This window comes from Stylophora pistillata, chromosome 9 (assembly GCF_964205215.1).
Source record: "Stylophora pistillata chromosome 9, jaStyPist1.2, whole genome shotgun sequence".
NCBI classification, from domain to species: Eukaryota; Metazoa; Cnidaria; class Anthozoa; order Scleractinia; family Pocilloporidae; genus Stylophora; species Stylophora pistillata.
The window spans coordinates 15301331-15318483 of NC_142527.1; the positions used below are offsets into that span (position 1 = coordinate 15301331).

The following is a 17153-nucleotide window of genomic DNA, read 5'->3' on the forward strand; positions in this document are numbered from 1 at the left end:
CGTACCGAGTACTAAGGTACTAACGTACTAACGTACTAAGCAAATTCAGAACAAGCCGTGATGAGTTGTCGTACCGAGTACTAAGGTACTAACGTACTAACGTACTAAGCAAATTCAGAACAAGCCGTGATGAGTTGTCTGTACTGAGTACTAAGGTACTAACGTACTAAGCAAATTCAGAACAAGCCGTGATGAGTTGTCCGTACCGAGTACTAAGGTACTAACGTACTAACGTACTAAGCAAATTCAGAACAAGCCGTGATGAGTTGTCGTACCGAGTACTAAGGTACTAACGTACTAACGTACTAAGCAAATTCAGAACAAGCCGTGATGAGTTGTCTGTACCGAGTACTAAGGTACTAACGTACTAAGCAAATTCAGAACAAGCCGTGATGAGTTGTCCGTACTGAGTACTAAGGTACTAACGTACTAAGCAAATTCAGAACAAGCCGTGATGAGTTGTCGTACTGAGTACTAAGGTACTAACGTACTAACGTACTAAGCAAATTCAGAACAAGCCGTGATGAGTTGTCTGTACTGAGTACTAAGGTACTAACGTACTAAGCAAATTCAGAACAAGCCGTGATGAGTTGTCCGTACCGAGTACTAAGGTACTAACGTACTAACGTACTAAGCAAATTCAGAACAAGCCGTGATGAGTTGTCGTACTGAGTACTAAGGTACTAACGTACTAACGTACTAAGCAAATTCAGAACAAGCCGTGATGAGTTGTCTGTACTGAGTACTAACGTACTAACGTACTAAGCAAATTCAGAACAAGCCGTGATGAGTTGTCTGTACCGAGTACTAAGGTACTAACGTACTAAGCAAATTCAGAACAAGCCGTGATGAGTTGTCCGTACTGAGTACTAAGGTACTAACGTACTAAGCAAATTCAGAACAAGCCGTGATGAGTTGTCGTACTGAGTACTAAGGTACTAACGTACTAACGTACTAAGCAAATTCAGAACAAGCCGTGATGAGTTGTCTGTACTGAGTACTAAGGTACTAACGTACTAAGCAAATTCAGAACAAGCCGTGATGAGTTGTCTGTACCGAGTACTAAGGTACTAAGGTACTAACTTACTAAGCAAATTCAGAACAAGCCGTGATGGGTTGTCTGTACTGAGTACTAAGGTACTAACGTACTAAGCAAATTCAGAACAAGCCGTGATGAGTTGTCTGTACTGAGTACTAAGGTACTAAGGTACTAACTTACTAAGCAAATTCAGAACAAGCCGTGATGAGTTGTCGTACCGAGTACTAAGGTACTAAGGTACTAACTTACTAAGCAAATTCAGAACAAGCCGTGATGGGTTGTCTGTATCGAGTACTAAGGTACTAACGTACTAACTATTTTTCCATTCAAAGAGAAATATAGGCCCAAAATAGTAATTCTGGCCTCATGTTATCTTCAAAAAAAAGAAAAAAAAAGCCGTTGATTACTATAGGGTATTTACTACTTCAAACCAGGAATGAGAAGGCTCTGGATTAGAAGAGTATTTTTTTTCTACTATTGAATTGGCAACAAGTAAAAAAGAGGGAGTCATGGAAGGTTCTGAGTACGCAACACCGCAAACAAACGAGAACTAGCACCTCAGCAACCAAAAAATATTCTCAAAGGACCGACATCGCAATATACATTAAGTTGCACGATTTAATTGGTCTGGTTTGGCCGATCGTGCGTGTGGTAGAGGTCCGGAGGTCAAGTAAAATGCTAGCCAATGTTTATTAAAGATTCATTAGGATTTATTACGTACTTTGTTTTACCAAAATATAGTTTCTAAAAGGGTTAAAGAAAAAACTGCAATTCATAAATGGTTTATTTCAACGAAAACGGTCAGTTTGAGATCACCAAAAAAACGCAGTGTGAGTTGTTCTCCACTACATTACGCATTAAAAATAAGGTCCACACCACAAAACCACAAACCCCAATGGTTATCAATATACTCCTTTTTTCACAGACTAAATCAAATGTTCAATTTCATGGCATTCATGAAAAGAATGAGAGTTGTAGTTAGTACGGTAGTACGCTAGTATGTAGGTCTTCATGCTTGCTGGAGAGCTGTAGTTAGTACGCTAGTACGCTAGTATGTAGGTATTCATGCTTGCTCGAGAGGTTTAGTTAGTACGCTAGTACGCTAGTACGTAGGTATTCATGCTTGCTCGAGAGGTTTACTTAGTACGCTAGTACGTAGGTATTCCTGCTCGCTCGAGAGCTGTAGTTAGTACGCTAGTGCGCTAGTACGTAGGTATTCCAGCTCGTTCGAGAGTTGTAGTTAGTACGCTAGTACGCTAGTACGTAGGTATTCATGCTTGCTCGCTCGAGAGCTGTAGTTAGTACGCTAGTACGTAGGTATTCCTGCTCGTTCGAGAGTTGTAGTTAGTACGCTAGTATGCTAGTACGTAGGTATTCTTGCTTGCTCGCTCGAGAGCTGTAGTTAGTACGCTAGTACGTAGGTATTCATGCTTGCTCGCGAGAGGTTTAGTACTGTTAGTACTGTAGTACTGATGAAAGCTGTTAGTTCAGTAGTACTGATGAATAAGCAAAAATCTACAGAAAAGCAGTCCTATAATGGGCAGCATATGGATGCCCCCTCCCCCAATTCCCAGTAAACAGGCCATACCACATCACAGTAATCTCGTGAAGTGGTTCTTTAACGTCCCCTGCCTAACCAAATTAACTAATTAATAGATGCAGGAGACGGGACCTTCATTTATTCGTCCCTATCCGAGAAGACTAGAATATCTAACCATTTCTTGACTGATGTTATAGAAAGGTAGCATTATTGTTCTCAATTATTTTAAGACCCTGAGTGTTGGTCCGGCCGGGGCTTGAACCCTCGACCTCCCGCACACCTCCCTCTCTGTTGAGGGAATTTCATATATATTGAGTTCAAGGAAAAGTTAATGTCATCTGAAACAGTCAGAGAAAAGTGGAAGCTTGAGTAAATATTAACTCATTGATCTTGTTTTGCCATCCTCGTGGAGAAAGATGGGAACACAATTTTTCTTTTGTGAGCCTATAAACTATGTTATTCATGTATACTGTTAAGTGCAGTTGACAGATTCCTTACAAGCATATTATTTCTCCTTGAAATCAAGCTCAAGTTAGTTTGTTAATGAAATACAGCAATTCTTTTTCTTATATTTTCCTTGTTTGTAACACTGGTACTTTTCTCCAAAATGAAACCTGTTGAGGTAGTAGAAGAGTAATTATTATTGAAGGACAAGATGAGGTTTGTTTTCCAAGCCAGTTAGTCCTTCCAAGTTATAGGTGGAAACTACCTATTCACTAACACTTTGACTTCCTTAAAGCATAATTATGTAAAGGGTGGAGACAAGGCCATAAGAGTAGGCTGGAGGTCATTATGAGGACTAATTTGTGAAGTTGTTTATTCAGGTGGTCAAGGAAATTTTCTAGTTGCCATGAAAAGGCTGATAATTTCAAAGTTTATGACTGTAGCAACCATGAGGTTGTTTCAAGTATGAACCAAGTAATGACCTAGCTCACAGTAGACTTCTCTGTTGCGGTCAGTGGTAGACTGACAAGTGTGAATCCAAAGGTCTGATGTTTGATTTCTCATGCATGGGGCACCATCTTTTGTCAAATCACATTAGTTTGACACTATTTTGAACATAAACAAATATTTGCTTCAACATACCATACACAAATTAAACAACTGTGTTGAGGTCATATATGATTTTAAAGTGTGCACCTGCTTGAAGTTTCTCAACAATGTTTTTATTCGACAAACAAACCCACCAACCATCAATCAGGAATCAAGATTCTTTGATTTGTTTGTAAAGCGTTGTTTTTTGATCCGCTGAAGGTATCTGTCACATTTGACCCATTCTGCTACCTATCTTTGCCACTGCCAGTCAAGAAGGAGAGATGTCTTGATATTTTTCTGGTGCCCAGTGATCCTCTCAAGAAACCTACCTTGGTGAGTTTCGTCTAATTCTACAGCCAAGAGCAAAATATTTAATTTATGGAACAGGACTTGGTTTTTCTTGTTCCACAAGTTAAATAATAGTTCTCATTACAGAAGACCTCTTTAGCTTGAATCTTTGTTCTACCATTTCAGCACTCAAGGGAATTTCCAGCTTTACCTTTTGTAAATTACACAAAACATATGCACCTAAATAAGAGGAAACTTGAAAGAAACAGTACTCAAGAGTATCATCAAATGACTCTAAGGGGATAAACAAAACATACAAGCTGAAGAGGTCTATTGCCAATGATACCAGTGGTCACTTCATTCAAGTCAATGCGATGCCTAATATACATGTAGTTGTCAAATTTGTCAATCCTTCAAAGTCATTCATTTTCTGTTGAAACATTTAAAAATAATCTTTTTTTGGGTGCAAAAGCATTGACTTGAAAGTGAACTTTTTTTTTAAGATTTTTAACATTTAGGTATGGTCTTTACAAATTGTATTTCAAATGGCATTCTAATTAAAATTCCTCTTGTGGTTCAGTTTTACTTTGTTGCCATAAAAACAAAGAAAATAATTCTTGAATTAAAATAGAATTGTATTTTCCCAAACCAAAGTTGCCATTCTTGATCTCAGATCCTTATTCACAATAGTATATCACTACACCATGTCACATGTCATTCACCGGGCAGGAGGTCTGTATTAGGAAAAACTGTGCTAAAGGTCTTAAGTACTGTGCAAGGCCGTAGGCCTAAGGCGGTGCTCAAGACAGAGGGCACAGTTTTTCCCAATGAATATGGACTGACCAAGGCTGGTGAGTAACATTCTTATTTTTTTAAAAAAAAACTTAAAATTTTTGCCAAAAAAACCCAATTGATTTAGGGCTGTAATAACGGTAAGATCTTCTTCTGAGCGAGAAGATAGTAGAGAAAACACAGATGCTGCAAATTAAGAGCTAAGCCTCACCAAAACGTTTTTAATTGCGTAATGAGAATGGTGATTTAAAAGGCTTCAAAACAAATTTTAAAACATTTTTTTACAAGTCTCTAATCTTAATTACTGTTTTTATATCTTCTTTATCAATTACAGTACAAGTTAACAGTACCAAAAATGGGTAATGTTGCTGATTTACTGGATGTTTTATCAAAAGAAGCCAATATTCAGAAAGATAAGGTAGTATCTGTTTGAATGCCATTTGTTTCTCCAACATGTCAATTCGCCAACGAACAGTTTGTCAACGTCTAACTCTTTATGGTGGTCAATTTACAATTTCAACTTAGTTGATATAACCAAACATCTAATGTCAGTTCGCCAATGCTTATATGTCAGTTCACCAGCATCCAAAATAATTGTAATTACAAATGACCAGAGGAATAAAACTTTACTTTTGATGTATTCACAGGTGTTCATAGGTTATTGTTTGAAATTGTTTGTATCACTCCCCCCCGATCTCTCATTTCCTCAATGGCCAAACATATTTGAAAAAGACTTGGAAAGCCATTCAAGGCTTTTACCCAGTAGAGTATCAACCTGCTCTAAAACCTTTTAGTCAACATTTGTGTTGACTAGCTATCAACTCCAAATATATTTGTTTGATTATGGGAAAGAAGTGGTGTTTGTTATTCACACGTAGAATTCGCATAGCAATAAGGTCAAACAAAGTCCATTGATTGATTGACAGCAGATCATGTTTGAAAACTTTGAAAACCATCCACTGCTTTTACCCAGTAGAGTATGAACCTCCTGTAAAACCTTTTTATTACACATTTGCATTGTTAAATAGCTATTGACTCCAAATATATTCATTTGATTACATGAAAGAAGTGTAGTTTGTTATTCACATGTTGAACTCGCGTAGCAACAAAGTCAAACAAACTCCAAATATTTAACAAATGTTTAAAAAGGTTTTACAGTAATGTAGTTTCATACTCTACTTGGTAAAAGCCTTAGATTGTTTTCCATGAGAGATTATTTTGGATGTTGGGGAAATGACATATAATTGTTGGCGAACTGACATCAGACTTTGGAAAAGTGACCTCATACCTTGGCAAACAGTTCATTGGCAAAATGACAGGTTACCATCTGTTACTTTCAACACTATATACATGTAGATTTAACCAAGACTAAGTGGAGTGCAGTCCAATGACTGATGTCAGAGGCCCATTCAGGAGTGAGGGCTTGCATGACCTTATTTGCCTAATGATAGTACAAGTTGTTGTGTTTGTGTGAGAATAAAGAACAAAGTGATCTTTCTGACTATATATGAGGTTTTGTGACAGAGGGGACAATACTTCAGAATGATAAGCATTTTTTTTAGTGTAAGTTAGTGCTGTTCAATAAAAGATTCTGGTATAAATCATAAAATTTTCAAAATTTTCAACACACAGCCTCGCAATTTACTGGTTGTATATTCTAGTAAACAACAATTCAAGTATGGTTATTCAGCTAATTATGCTGAATCTATTACATGGCCTTGTACATGCTAGAAATTTGTTCATTTTAATCTTCTTATCAGTAAATTAACAATTATTGAATAAAGCTTTGGTCTCAAAATATTTTTAGTCATTTTGCCTTGTCTTTTAGTCAAAGTTTACTTGGCAAACCCGACACAATAATAAAACTCTTTCTTCAAGTACAAGTTGTCTGCTATGTTTTAAAAGAGTTGGTTCATACTTTTAGCTGTGCATATATGAAGTTATGGATGCACTTTGGAAGTTTGGAGAGCACTTAAGAAGCTAGAGATCTCTCAGCTGCACCCCAAGGAACTCTTATGCTTCTTTCATGCTCTCCAAACTTCTCATGTGTATCTATAACTTGAAGTAAGCCTGCCAAGCATGACCTAATTCTTTATTAATAAATGAATCTTTCGTTTCCTGCAGATGGTAGTAACTGATGTATACAATCACAGGTTTCACAAGGTGTTTTCTCTTAGTGAGTCGCTGACTCAAATCCTGGACAGGGATGACATTTTCATGTTAGTGATAATAAAGAAATTTATTGATTGTATCCAGGGAAAATAAATGAGTAATATTTACTTACCATGTGTAACAACTGTAGCAACCTGGGGAGCCACTATAAACACCTTACTACAAGTAGATAAGGGTTTCGAGCATTGAGAGACAAAACCAAAGTTATCACAATGACTGTTCAGAGCAAGAGCAAGATCTGATGAGAATTTGATAACACCAAATTCCACATAAGTGGCTCTTATGCTGTTTGTGCTTTTTCTAATGTACTACTGTATTGAATGTTCATGTTTGATTTGTTTTTACCAAGATATTCTTTTATGAATTGGATTTTCTCTGTGACATTGTATGTATGGATGAACTTTTTGATACAAAAGTGAGTGTTGTTTTAAGAGCATATTTTTCATTTTGTCAGTTATGAACTGCAGCACAGCAAATGTGAGAGTGATGAAGATGATTTTATTGTACTTCCAATTTACCAAAGAGAAAAAAGGTAACTGTTTTGCTGAAACATTTCATACAGTTTGAAATCATTTAGTTCTGGTCTGCCCTGTATGCACACTTAAGTGTACTGATTTATTATGGTGACAATTCATACATGGAAACTGAAGTCACGAGGAAGTTGGAAATATAAATATAAACTGTTAGTATAGACAATCACAACATTTTGAGTGCAATTTGGGATAAATCAGCACAAGTAAATTTTTCAAAGGCTAACCAAATTGTACAAGCTTACAAGGCAAGTGTAATTTTTAGTCTTTGAAAAATTTACTTGTGCTGATTTACCCCAAATTACACAAGAAAAATTATGGGATTACTAGTTAATAATACACAAGCAAAATTGTAATTCTGTTTTCCTTTGTAGTTGTTTTTATTTTGTGTCATGGCTCACTGGTGCAACTGCTTGCTTTTGCCTTGTTGCCATTATGCTAGTGGTTAGGCTTTTTCCTGTCCTCTGGTTCATACTTTCACAGCAATGTTTGGAAGCCAGACGTTTAGCCAGTTGTTTTCCTCAATTGTTGTCTTTGGTTCTGTTTTTTTGGTGGTTATGCAACTTACCTGTCAGTCAATTTAATTTCAACTTTCTGCACTCAATTTTAACTTTCCATACTGTTTGGAAGTCCCACTGCATTTCTCCTTGGCCCCATGCTTATCTTCCTGCATTAGACCACTCTGTAGATGCTATGTAAATCCGTCAGGGACACAACTAAGTTTTGAATGCGTACCAATCTTCTTTTATTTCACGGTGATATACTCGAAGGAGTACACGGTTCCTAAAAGGTAAAAGGAATTTGAAACAAATGATGCAATGGAGAAAGGAAATGCTGAATTAAAAACGAACCAAACAATAGGAATAGTACTTACAAAACACGTTTTGCCCCGATAAAACGTAGAACACACCAGGAAACTTGAACTAACTCAACTTACTCAAGGTCGTCACTAAAAATGGCAACCATAACACATGGCTTACTTGCGGCGGGCTGGGCCCTAAACTAGCGCGTGAAAACTGTCAGGTGCAACGACAAACTTGAGCTTACACACTCTACCCTAAGTGCTGATTTGCTCTGACAAGGAGCAACATATTTCAGGAGTATTTCATGCCTGTTGGTAAGGTATCAATCTAGTTCTCTTCTTTTACTTGGCACTCAGTGTTCAAAACTAACTAATCTCCCCTCCTTAAGGGAGGGGCATGTATAGCTGAGTTGAATTGACTTCTGGAATGGAGGTCTGATCCAGCTCATCTATATCACTCCTATTTTCAATCAGCATCTGCCACACTGTACTTTACAACAGCCACAGCTTAGCCACATGCTGTAATCATATTATTATCATTTTTATTTTTATTATTATTTTATGTTGTTATTGTCATCATAATCATCATCATCATGGTCATCATCATCATCATCTTTATTAATGGAAGTAGTGGTAAAAGTATGGACATGCTAAGTGCTTCTTTTAACCAATCAATTTTCCTGATGATGACTCATTGTTTCAAGTTTAAGTTTTATTTACCAATTAAACTAGCTCTTCATTACTTTACATTGTATTTCAGAGCAAGACTGACCAGTTATAGCTACAGCAGTTCAAACAAGGCTTTGTTTGGACTTCCTCTTATGGTTTCTGTTCCAAGAAAAAATCTTACTTACCAGGCATTGTATGGCATCCTATTGGATAGGATGAAGTAAGTATGTCTTGTACTAGTTTGGGGAAATTTCACCAAACTCTTTATATAAATATGGGCAGAGTAGAAGGTTTTTTCTTCCATTGGACCAGCTGTAGGTTGATGACACAAAATAGGCCTAAATTTTTTCACAAATCCCAGTAAATAACTTTTTTTTCATCTGGAATCAAGACAGAAATCCCATAGTGCATTGATCTGTAACCTATTTATGTTCATTTGTTTACGACTAAGGAACAAGATATTTTGTTGATTGTGCGAAAGGTAGGTATGTTACTAAAAAAAGATCATACTTTAGAATGTGTTTGATTGAGTACTTCCTTTTATTTAGACGCTTCATCACCTTGCCTAATGGGAACATGGGAAAAGATGAATATGAGGCTGGTGAGTTAGATTTAAGTGTGCTTGACAGAAATTTGAGATTCCTATCAGTTGAAAGCAATATTTTAAATAAATTGCTTTTGTTCTTTTGTAACACCTAATTAACCAACAATTTTCCAACAAAAGGAATTCTTTAGAAACTTGGCTATTACCTGTTGCTGATTAGTTTTAATTACAACTAATAAACAATATCGGTTAAAGAGTCACTTCCGTTTATGCTCCAAAATTTTAAGTATCATAAAGTGACATGTTTATTTCCTTCACCCTGAGACAGTGATGAGCATGAAAGGAGAAAACTGATAATTCAATGAAATAAAATAATCAACAATAGCTAAAGGCCAAATTTCTATATAATTCCTTCTGTTGGAAAATTGTTGGTTAATTAGGTGTTACAAAAGAATAAAAGCAATATTTGAATAACTATCTGGCCTCTAAGATAAGTTACAATTGCATACACCATACTGAAATCTCCATGCTGCAAAGCACTGTGAACTTATTTGATTAATTTTATGGTATTTTGTAATAAAATTTACAAGCACTGTATGACTTTTGCACAGTACAACTGAAAAGGTACATGTTAAGGTTACATGTAGTTAAAACTAGGGAATAATTTAACCCTTACTCCAGAGTAACCACAAAGCAGGGTTGTACCTAAGAAAGTTGCCTGCTGGTTGAGAAAGCCATTCATTCATAAGCTAAAACCCTGCAAAAGAAAATTATTAAACTTTACTAAGTGCAACAACTAAGAGACCAAGAAGCAATAACCATACCTAGATTCAACACTAGATTGTTAAAGGACTCTTTAGCATATAGAGGTTCGGTGCTATGGAACTATGTTAACCATCATGTCAAAAATGTAGGTAGTTTTGCCCTTAAGAATCTTAGGAGGCTACTCAGGAGAAACAATCACTTCACAAGCTTTACTTTTACAAGTTTATCAGGTTTAAGGGCTAGGAATAGATTAACTGATTACGAGTATTTTTAAGTTGAGAGGAAAATTGAATGTTTTACTGTATTATAGTTTCTTATTTAGTTTGAAATGTGTCTTAGTATAATCAATAGTTGGATAGATACTATTTTTGTTAAGTACATGACCCCACAAGCTTTTTAGCTTTAATTCTTATCGTGTATAAATAAAGATTCTATTCTATTCTATTCTAACACACTGATACAGACAACATTTTAAATTAGTTCTTGGCTTTTGTTTCATAGATGTGGAAATGAATGAGGACAAAAGTGAAGACAGGGAAACAGGGGATTGTGAGGACACAGAATTGGAAAAGGCTTACCAAAATGTACATGTCAATGTGCGTTGTTAGACAATTTTTTTATGTTATTGATAAATAAATATCTATTATAATAGTGTTTTTGACAATTATCCTGCTATTTATTTCACAATCCCTTTCATGTACATCTAGTAATCCTTTTACTGGTTAGAGACATCTTCCATTTTTGTGGTTTATTTTGGACACTCCATATTTCATCTGTAGGGTGATGATAATGAAGATGATAACAAAAAGTCACAAAGTGGAGATTCTGGTGACTTACATCAAAATAATGACATCGAAACACAAGTTAAAGGAAAGGCAAGAAAGTCTCTCTTTAACATGGTACTAGTTAATTCATATGGCAGTGCTGATATCCAGGTCTTAGAAGATGATGGCAAGCCTCCGAAACTCACAGGTAATAGCAATTGTTTCACGGCAGTTTCAGGTGAATCTAGTCAGTAGCACAGGATGAAAGCGCTTTATCACATGTCTCGCAATAGGTTTCGATGTCGACTATCACTTAAATTTGAAGTCGTAATTATGGCCAATGATTTTGCTCTTTACATCATTATTAAATTTTTACCACCCTAAGTTGACATCACTGCCCTGATTAGTACACCATTAAAGTGACAGTAATCTATATTGTACATACATACATACATACATACATCACCTTTATTTTACCTCGGATATACAAGAGTAGCTGTATAGCTAATTTCTCCGAGAAAGAGAAAAAGAAAAAATTAAGTAAATAAATAAATAAGTAAATAAAATATATAAAAACAAATAGAATCGTCTATTATATACAGTACTTTACACTACTATTTACGTAAGTAACAATTGCATTTATGTATATGAGAACGATCCTTCGCAGTAAAGCACTATTTGAGCAATAGTGAAAATCAGACCTGAAAAAAATTTCAGGCCTGTACGGGATTCGAACCACTGACCTCTGCGATACTAGTGCAGCGCTCTACCAATTGAGCTAACAAGCCAACTGGGAGCAGGCCATCAAATTAATTCGATATAAACCCGTGGATGATAAATCAAACAACAACAAACATATGAAACATATGTGTGAACTGCGGTTATGAGACGTATATGAGAACGATCCTTCGCAGTAAAGCACTATTTGAGCAATAGTGAAAATCAGACCTTGTTAGCTCAATTGGTAGAGCGCTGCACTAGTATCGCAGAGGTCAGTGGTTCGAATCCCGTACAGGCCTGAAATTTTTTTCAGGTCTGATTTTCACTATTGCTCAAATAGTGCTTTACTGCGAAGGATCGTTCTCATATACGTCTCATAACCGCAGTTCACACATATGTTTCATATGTTTGTTGTTAATTGCATTTATGTTCAAAGGAAATTTAATGTTCGAAAGAAATTTGACATATTTTAGTTCTAAACTCTTTCAACGACGTCAATGACCTCAGGTCCTCTGTTAGTTTGTTCCACATGTTTGCAGAATTGTATCTGAAGGAGTGAAGACCATAAGTGGTTGTATTGACATATGGGATAACAAGTTTCCTTGATCCTCTTAGGTTGTATTCAGTACTCCTCATTTGAAAAAGACCTCGTATGTACTTCGGCATCGTTTCGAACTGAATTGTCTTAAGAACTATTTTCATCATGTCTTGGCACCTACTACTATACAGAACACTAGAATTAATTTTGCTCAGTAGCACCTGGTAGTGCAGAGACTTCTCATCCAGAACAATCTTGAGCGCCCTTTTTTTCAGATGCTCTAATTTATTTTCATTTCGAGCCCCGGAAAAGTGCCAAACTGCTGAGCAATATCTAAAACATGGAACAATAAAGGCCTCGTAAAGTTTACATTTCACATCCGTCGGTACTATTTTTCGAAAACGGGAAATTACATTAATTTGATTGTCAATGTCTCTCTGACTTAAGACAGATGAAAAACTCCCATTATCATTTTTATCATCTATAATAGCTAATTGGTCTGGTCGACAGTTTTTGCCAAAGATGTTGAAGATGTGCGGAAATCTGATACTGGTGTGGATGTAACACACTCATGAGTTTGTCACGCAAGGCTAAACCTATTGCAATGGCAACTAACTAGCTTCCTGCTCCCTTCTTGGAATTTCTTGGCAGGAACATCCGTCAATAATACTTTTAACTAACTTGTTCTTATGATGATATAGAGTATGTTATCTTTACAGAATGAATCCACTAAAAGGCAGAGATAACTTTTGATACTTACATCACAAGTACCAATTGCAATAAATAATATCTGAAAATTTTTGGCAAGTTTTTATTTGAAATAATTTTCTTATCAGAAAGTCATTGCTGTGAGACTTGTTAGCTTCGCAGCAGTGATTTAATGTAGAGTTGAATTGATGCTGGTGAACGTAAAAGTGACGTTACTTGGAAGTGCCAGTAGGCAGACTACAAATGAAACAAATAAAAGGGAAAAAGAAAGAGACGAAAAATCAGAAAAGGAAGATTAGGGAAAGAATCAAAGGCCAAGTATTTCTACTTGACTGAGGTTTTCCAAGGGTATAAGTCGGGAACGTTCTTCCCAAATTGAGAGTCTTGGCTACAAAACTCTCAAGAATGGAAATCAAACTTGTTTGCAGGATAAAACAACTAACAACAAACATATGAAATACATATATATGAACTGCGGTTATGAAACGTATATGTGCACGATCCTTCGCAGTAGAGCACTATTTAAGCAATAGTGAAAATCAGACCTGAAAAAAAATTCAGGCCTGTACGGGATTCGAACCACTGACCTCTGCGATACTAGTGCAGCGCTCTACCAATTGAGCTAACAAGCCAACTGGGAGCAGGCCATCAAATTAATTCGACATAAACCCGTAGATATAAATCAAACAACAAACATATGAAATACATATATATGAACTGCGGTTATGAAACGTATATGTGCACGATCCTTCGCAGTAAAGCACTATTTAAGCAATAGTGAAAATCAGACCTGAAAAAAATTCAGGCCTGTACGGGATTCGAACCACTGACCTCTGTGGTTCGAATCCCGTACAGGCCTGAATTTTTTTCAGGTCTGATTTTCACTATTGCTTAAATAGTGCTTTACTGCGAAGGATCGTGCACATATACATAAAACAACTAAGTGGAGAAACTGGTGATGCTTTTCAAACTTCAGCTATTGTTGTGCCTTAAAGTCATTTCTAAACACCTAAAGTCTGTCGCAAAAATGGTTTGATGCTAAAGTAGAATTAATTTTAGCTTGAGCGCCAATTCTTAACGCACCTTCTCGCAACTGGACTTGACCACCTGTTCTGGGCATCGCTGTTCTTTAGCCTTTGGACGGGAGATAGGGTCACAAAGATGCCGTGCATTCTAGAAGAGTTATCCAGCCATGCTTAAGGAAAACACTACAAATATATTACAAATATAAAACTGTTGAGCGTATGTACAAGTTTTCAACGTAAGAATATTTATGTTGACGTTGCCGAAGCGGTAGATTGATTTATTAGTGTTACTATATCAATAGACATTTTCTTTGAAATATTCCAAGAAACGGTCAAAAGAGTTATGCTGTCTGAAGACAACTCCACAAACAAACAAACCCGACTACTTTATTAAAATATTCTTACTTAGCAGCGACTCCAATAGATACAAGAGCAATAATTCCCAATGACTTAGTTAGGCCTTCTACAACTATATCTTAGCTCACCTCCGACACAGTCTCGCCTAGAACACAGTTTTCTCCAAAGTTCCTTGAAATGAATAGTCTAGCTTTCCAAACAGTCGGTCACTCCCAACAACTGTAACTGTTACTACTACTCGACGATCAAGTCTTTATGTATATTTACAAGGTACTCCAGAACATTCCAGACCAGAAGCATACATATACAACATAACTATTTTGGTAGTGTTACATAAGAACAATAAAGCCCAACAGAATGTTGTAGAAAGTCCCATAGAAAGTTTATGCATGTAAGTCAGCAGGACAAGGCATTCTTGAAATCTCTACTTGTTTTCAGTCACTCTTCATAACAATGTATACAGTCACAAAGAAAGTTTTGAATTAACTTGATGCAGTTGATTGTTAAGTGTGGGTTGCTCCGAATGAATGTGAATAGCTTCTTTGATTTCAAGCTGTAAGGTGCTAGAAGCGTGATCTAAGATGCTGAAATAATCATTAGAACAAAAAGTGCGGCATTGCTGAGAATTTTGTAAAGGTCTGAAGATGTGACAGTTCTTATCACTAACATTGTGCTCACGCACGCGTGTGGAAATATGCCGACTGGTTTGGCTGACAAAGCAGGCATTGCAGCCTTCATAGAATGAGCATTCTGTGTACACTATATATTAAACTTTCTATAATACCGGTCAATACCAGATAGTCTTTTTAGTCTATCTGATCCAATATTTTGCATTTCAAATAAAGCTAAGAGATATGTGTAAATTAGATCTGAAGATGACAGAAGAACTGTTGAAACATGTGTTCTTTTTTAAATTAAAATTGTTGTGTGTTATCTTGAAATCTTAATGGTTGATACGTTTTAATTTTGATTAAAAGCACGTTGTTTTCTTGCACTGGACTGGGACTCAGAGATGAAGGAGAGCTGCTACAATGATCAACTTGCTGAGGTTATTTATAGCTATTCATAAAAATTATAGTTGTAGAATTGTTTTAATAGAAACTAATCGCATTCTCAGGACATTTTCTCTTTATGGCCAAGAGGGCATAGATATTTCTTTTTAAACCTCCTTTTTTCTCTTATTTTTCACACCTTAACTCAAAAGAAGTTTTTATTAATAGTTTTAGAAATTACAATAGAGCAGAATGGAAAATTGACTTTTTATAGGAATGGGTCTTTGATTTGGGGTGGACCGTGGATGTTGCAAGTGGCCTTTTCTTCAGTATTTTGTTTCCTCCTATGACTCATTGTTTAATGTGAAGAAACGACTTTCTCAGGAATCTGAGGAGCATCAAAGTGTGTACAAGAAGCCAGCATCAAAGAAAAACTCCATTGCTTTGAATGACTGCATTGACCTCTTTTTGTCTAAAGAAAAACTTGGAGCAAACGACCCATGGTAAGCTCAAGCCTTTTTTTTTCTGATGTTCCCTGTTGTGATATATCACTTGATGTAGATACCAGAATTTTCGGTCATTGAGAGGTCTATTTTATTCATATGACTAGTCTGTTAAGTCACCAAATCCTACAAGTGACCAGTTTGAATAACCGATTTGTTGTCAAAGTACTGTTTTGGAAACTCACTCTTAAGGATCCGCTGACACAATTTGGTTTTCGACCAAAATAGACACTGCTAACACTTCCCGTAAGCCTTCACGTTTCCCCATAATCGAATTGTTTGCACAATGAGAGAGACTTAATTGTGCTTCTACGAGCGTAGTGGTTCCATGCCTTAACCAAATACATCCATTAGAGAGCAACAAAGCTGTTGCTGAACAATAAAATTATAACTTCTTTTGTTCAGAGACCATCATAGCTTTTAATGTTCCTACAGAAAGCTGAATCAGCCAAGTGTTAGTGTGTTACACACACAATGGCAAAACCAAACCCATTTTCATCTTCGTTTCCACAAAGCTGAAATAAATTGTTTCCTAATGAAATGTAAATCCTCAAACTTCAAGTGACAATCCTGTGTTATCACATTATACCTCTTGTGAAGGTGTAGTCTGATCGTCCGGGTGAGTGTAGTCCTGAGAAGGACTGTTGTCGGTGGTAGTGACTGACGTTTCGACAACCTGTGCGGAAGTCATCATCAGAGTCAAGTGAATGATCGTTGTCAGTAGAATGTTCTTATTCCAGTTCGTGTGAAATGATCGGTTGGTTTTGCCGTGATGTTATTGGCTGTAAGACTCAAGTGACGTAAGTCGGTCGTGATTGGTCTGTTTCGATCTGTCGGTAAAGTTAGGTCGTTCTTTTTCGGTCGTTTGTGATGTTTATGTCGTGAATGAGTCGTTTGTATGGAGCGGGTAGTTGTTGACATCTGTTTAGGGGAGTCTGTTCTAAGTTAGTAAACCAGCTTTCCAGAGTCAGTCGTTGAAAATAGTCAGTGCTGTAGGTTAGGCATTGCGCAGAGTCCCAGTCAATGTTGTGGTTGGTAAGTCGATGGTGTTCAGCAATGTGATTGCTGACATCACCTTTCCTCGTCGCCCGTCTGTGTTCAGTCAGTCTTGTTGTGAGGTTTCTGCCAGTCTCACCGATGTAGGAGGCTTGGCAGTCGGAATAATTGATCTTATAAATCGTTCCCTGTCTGTTCCTCGGTTCGTCTTTGTCTTTAACGTTGGTTAGTAACTGACGTAGTGTGGTGATGGGTTTGTGGGCGACGCGGATATTGAAGGGTAGTAAGATGTGCGAGATGTTTTCAGACATGCCTTTTATGTACTGTATGGTTGCTGTAGTCGTAGGGGTTGCGGTGTCGTTTGTTTCGGTAGT

The 17153-nt window shown here is 36.7% G+C and overlaps 1 protein-coding gene across 5 annotated transcripts in view; it reads left to right on the top strand.

Annotated features, from left to right (window-relative positions):
• The window catches only part of LOC111324148 (ubiquitin carboxyl-terminal hydrolase 4), a 51523-nt gene that overhangs the window by 26524 nt on the left and 7846 nt on the right, over positions 1–17153 (top strand). For 3 of the 5 annotated variants that reach the window (XM_022927653.2, XM_088732261.1, XM_022927651.2), the window contains exons 10-19: positions 3834–3947; positions 5029–5112; positions 6819–6913; positions 7321–7398; positions 8959–9087; positions 9416–9468; positions 10678–10772; positions 10956–11148; positions 15266–15336; positions 15665–15783. In XM_022927653.2, the coding sequence (XP_022783388.2) occupies positions 3834–3947; positions 5029–5112; positions 6819–6913; positions 7321–7398; positions 8959–9087; positions 9416–9468; positions 10678–10772; positions 10956–11148; positions 15266–15336; positions 15665–15783 (1031 nt within the window). Of the gene's footprint in view, positions 1–3833; positions 3948–5028; positions 5113–6818; positions 6914–7320; positions 7399–8958; positions 9088–9415; positions 9469–10677; positions 10773–10955; positions 11149–15265; positions 15337–15554; positions 15784–17153 lie in introns of those variants that run through there. The other 2 variants (XM_022927652.2, XM_088732262.1) reach the window with 2 other exon arrangements.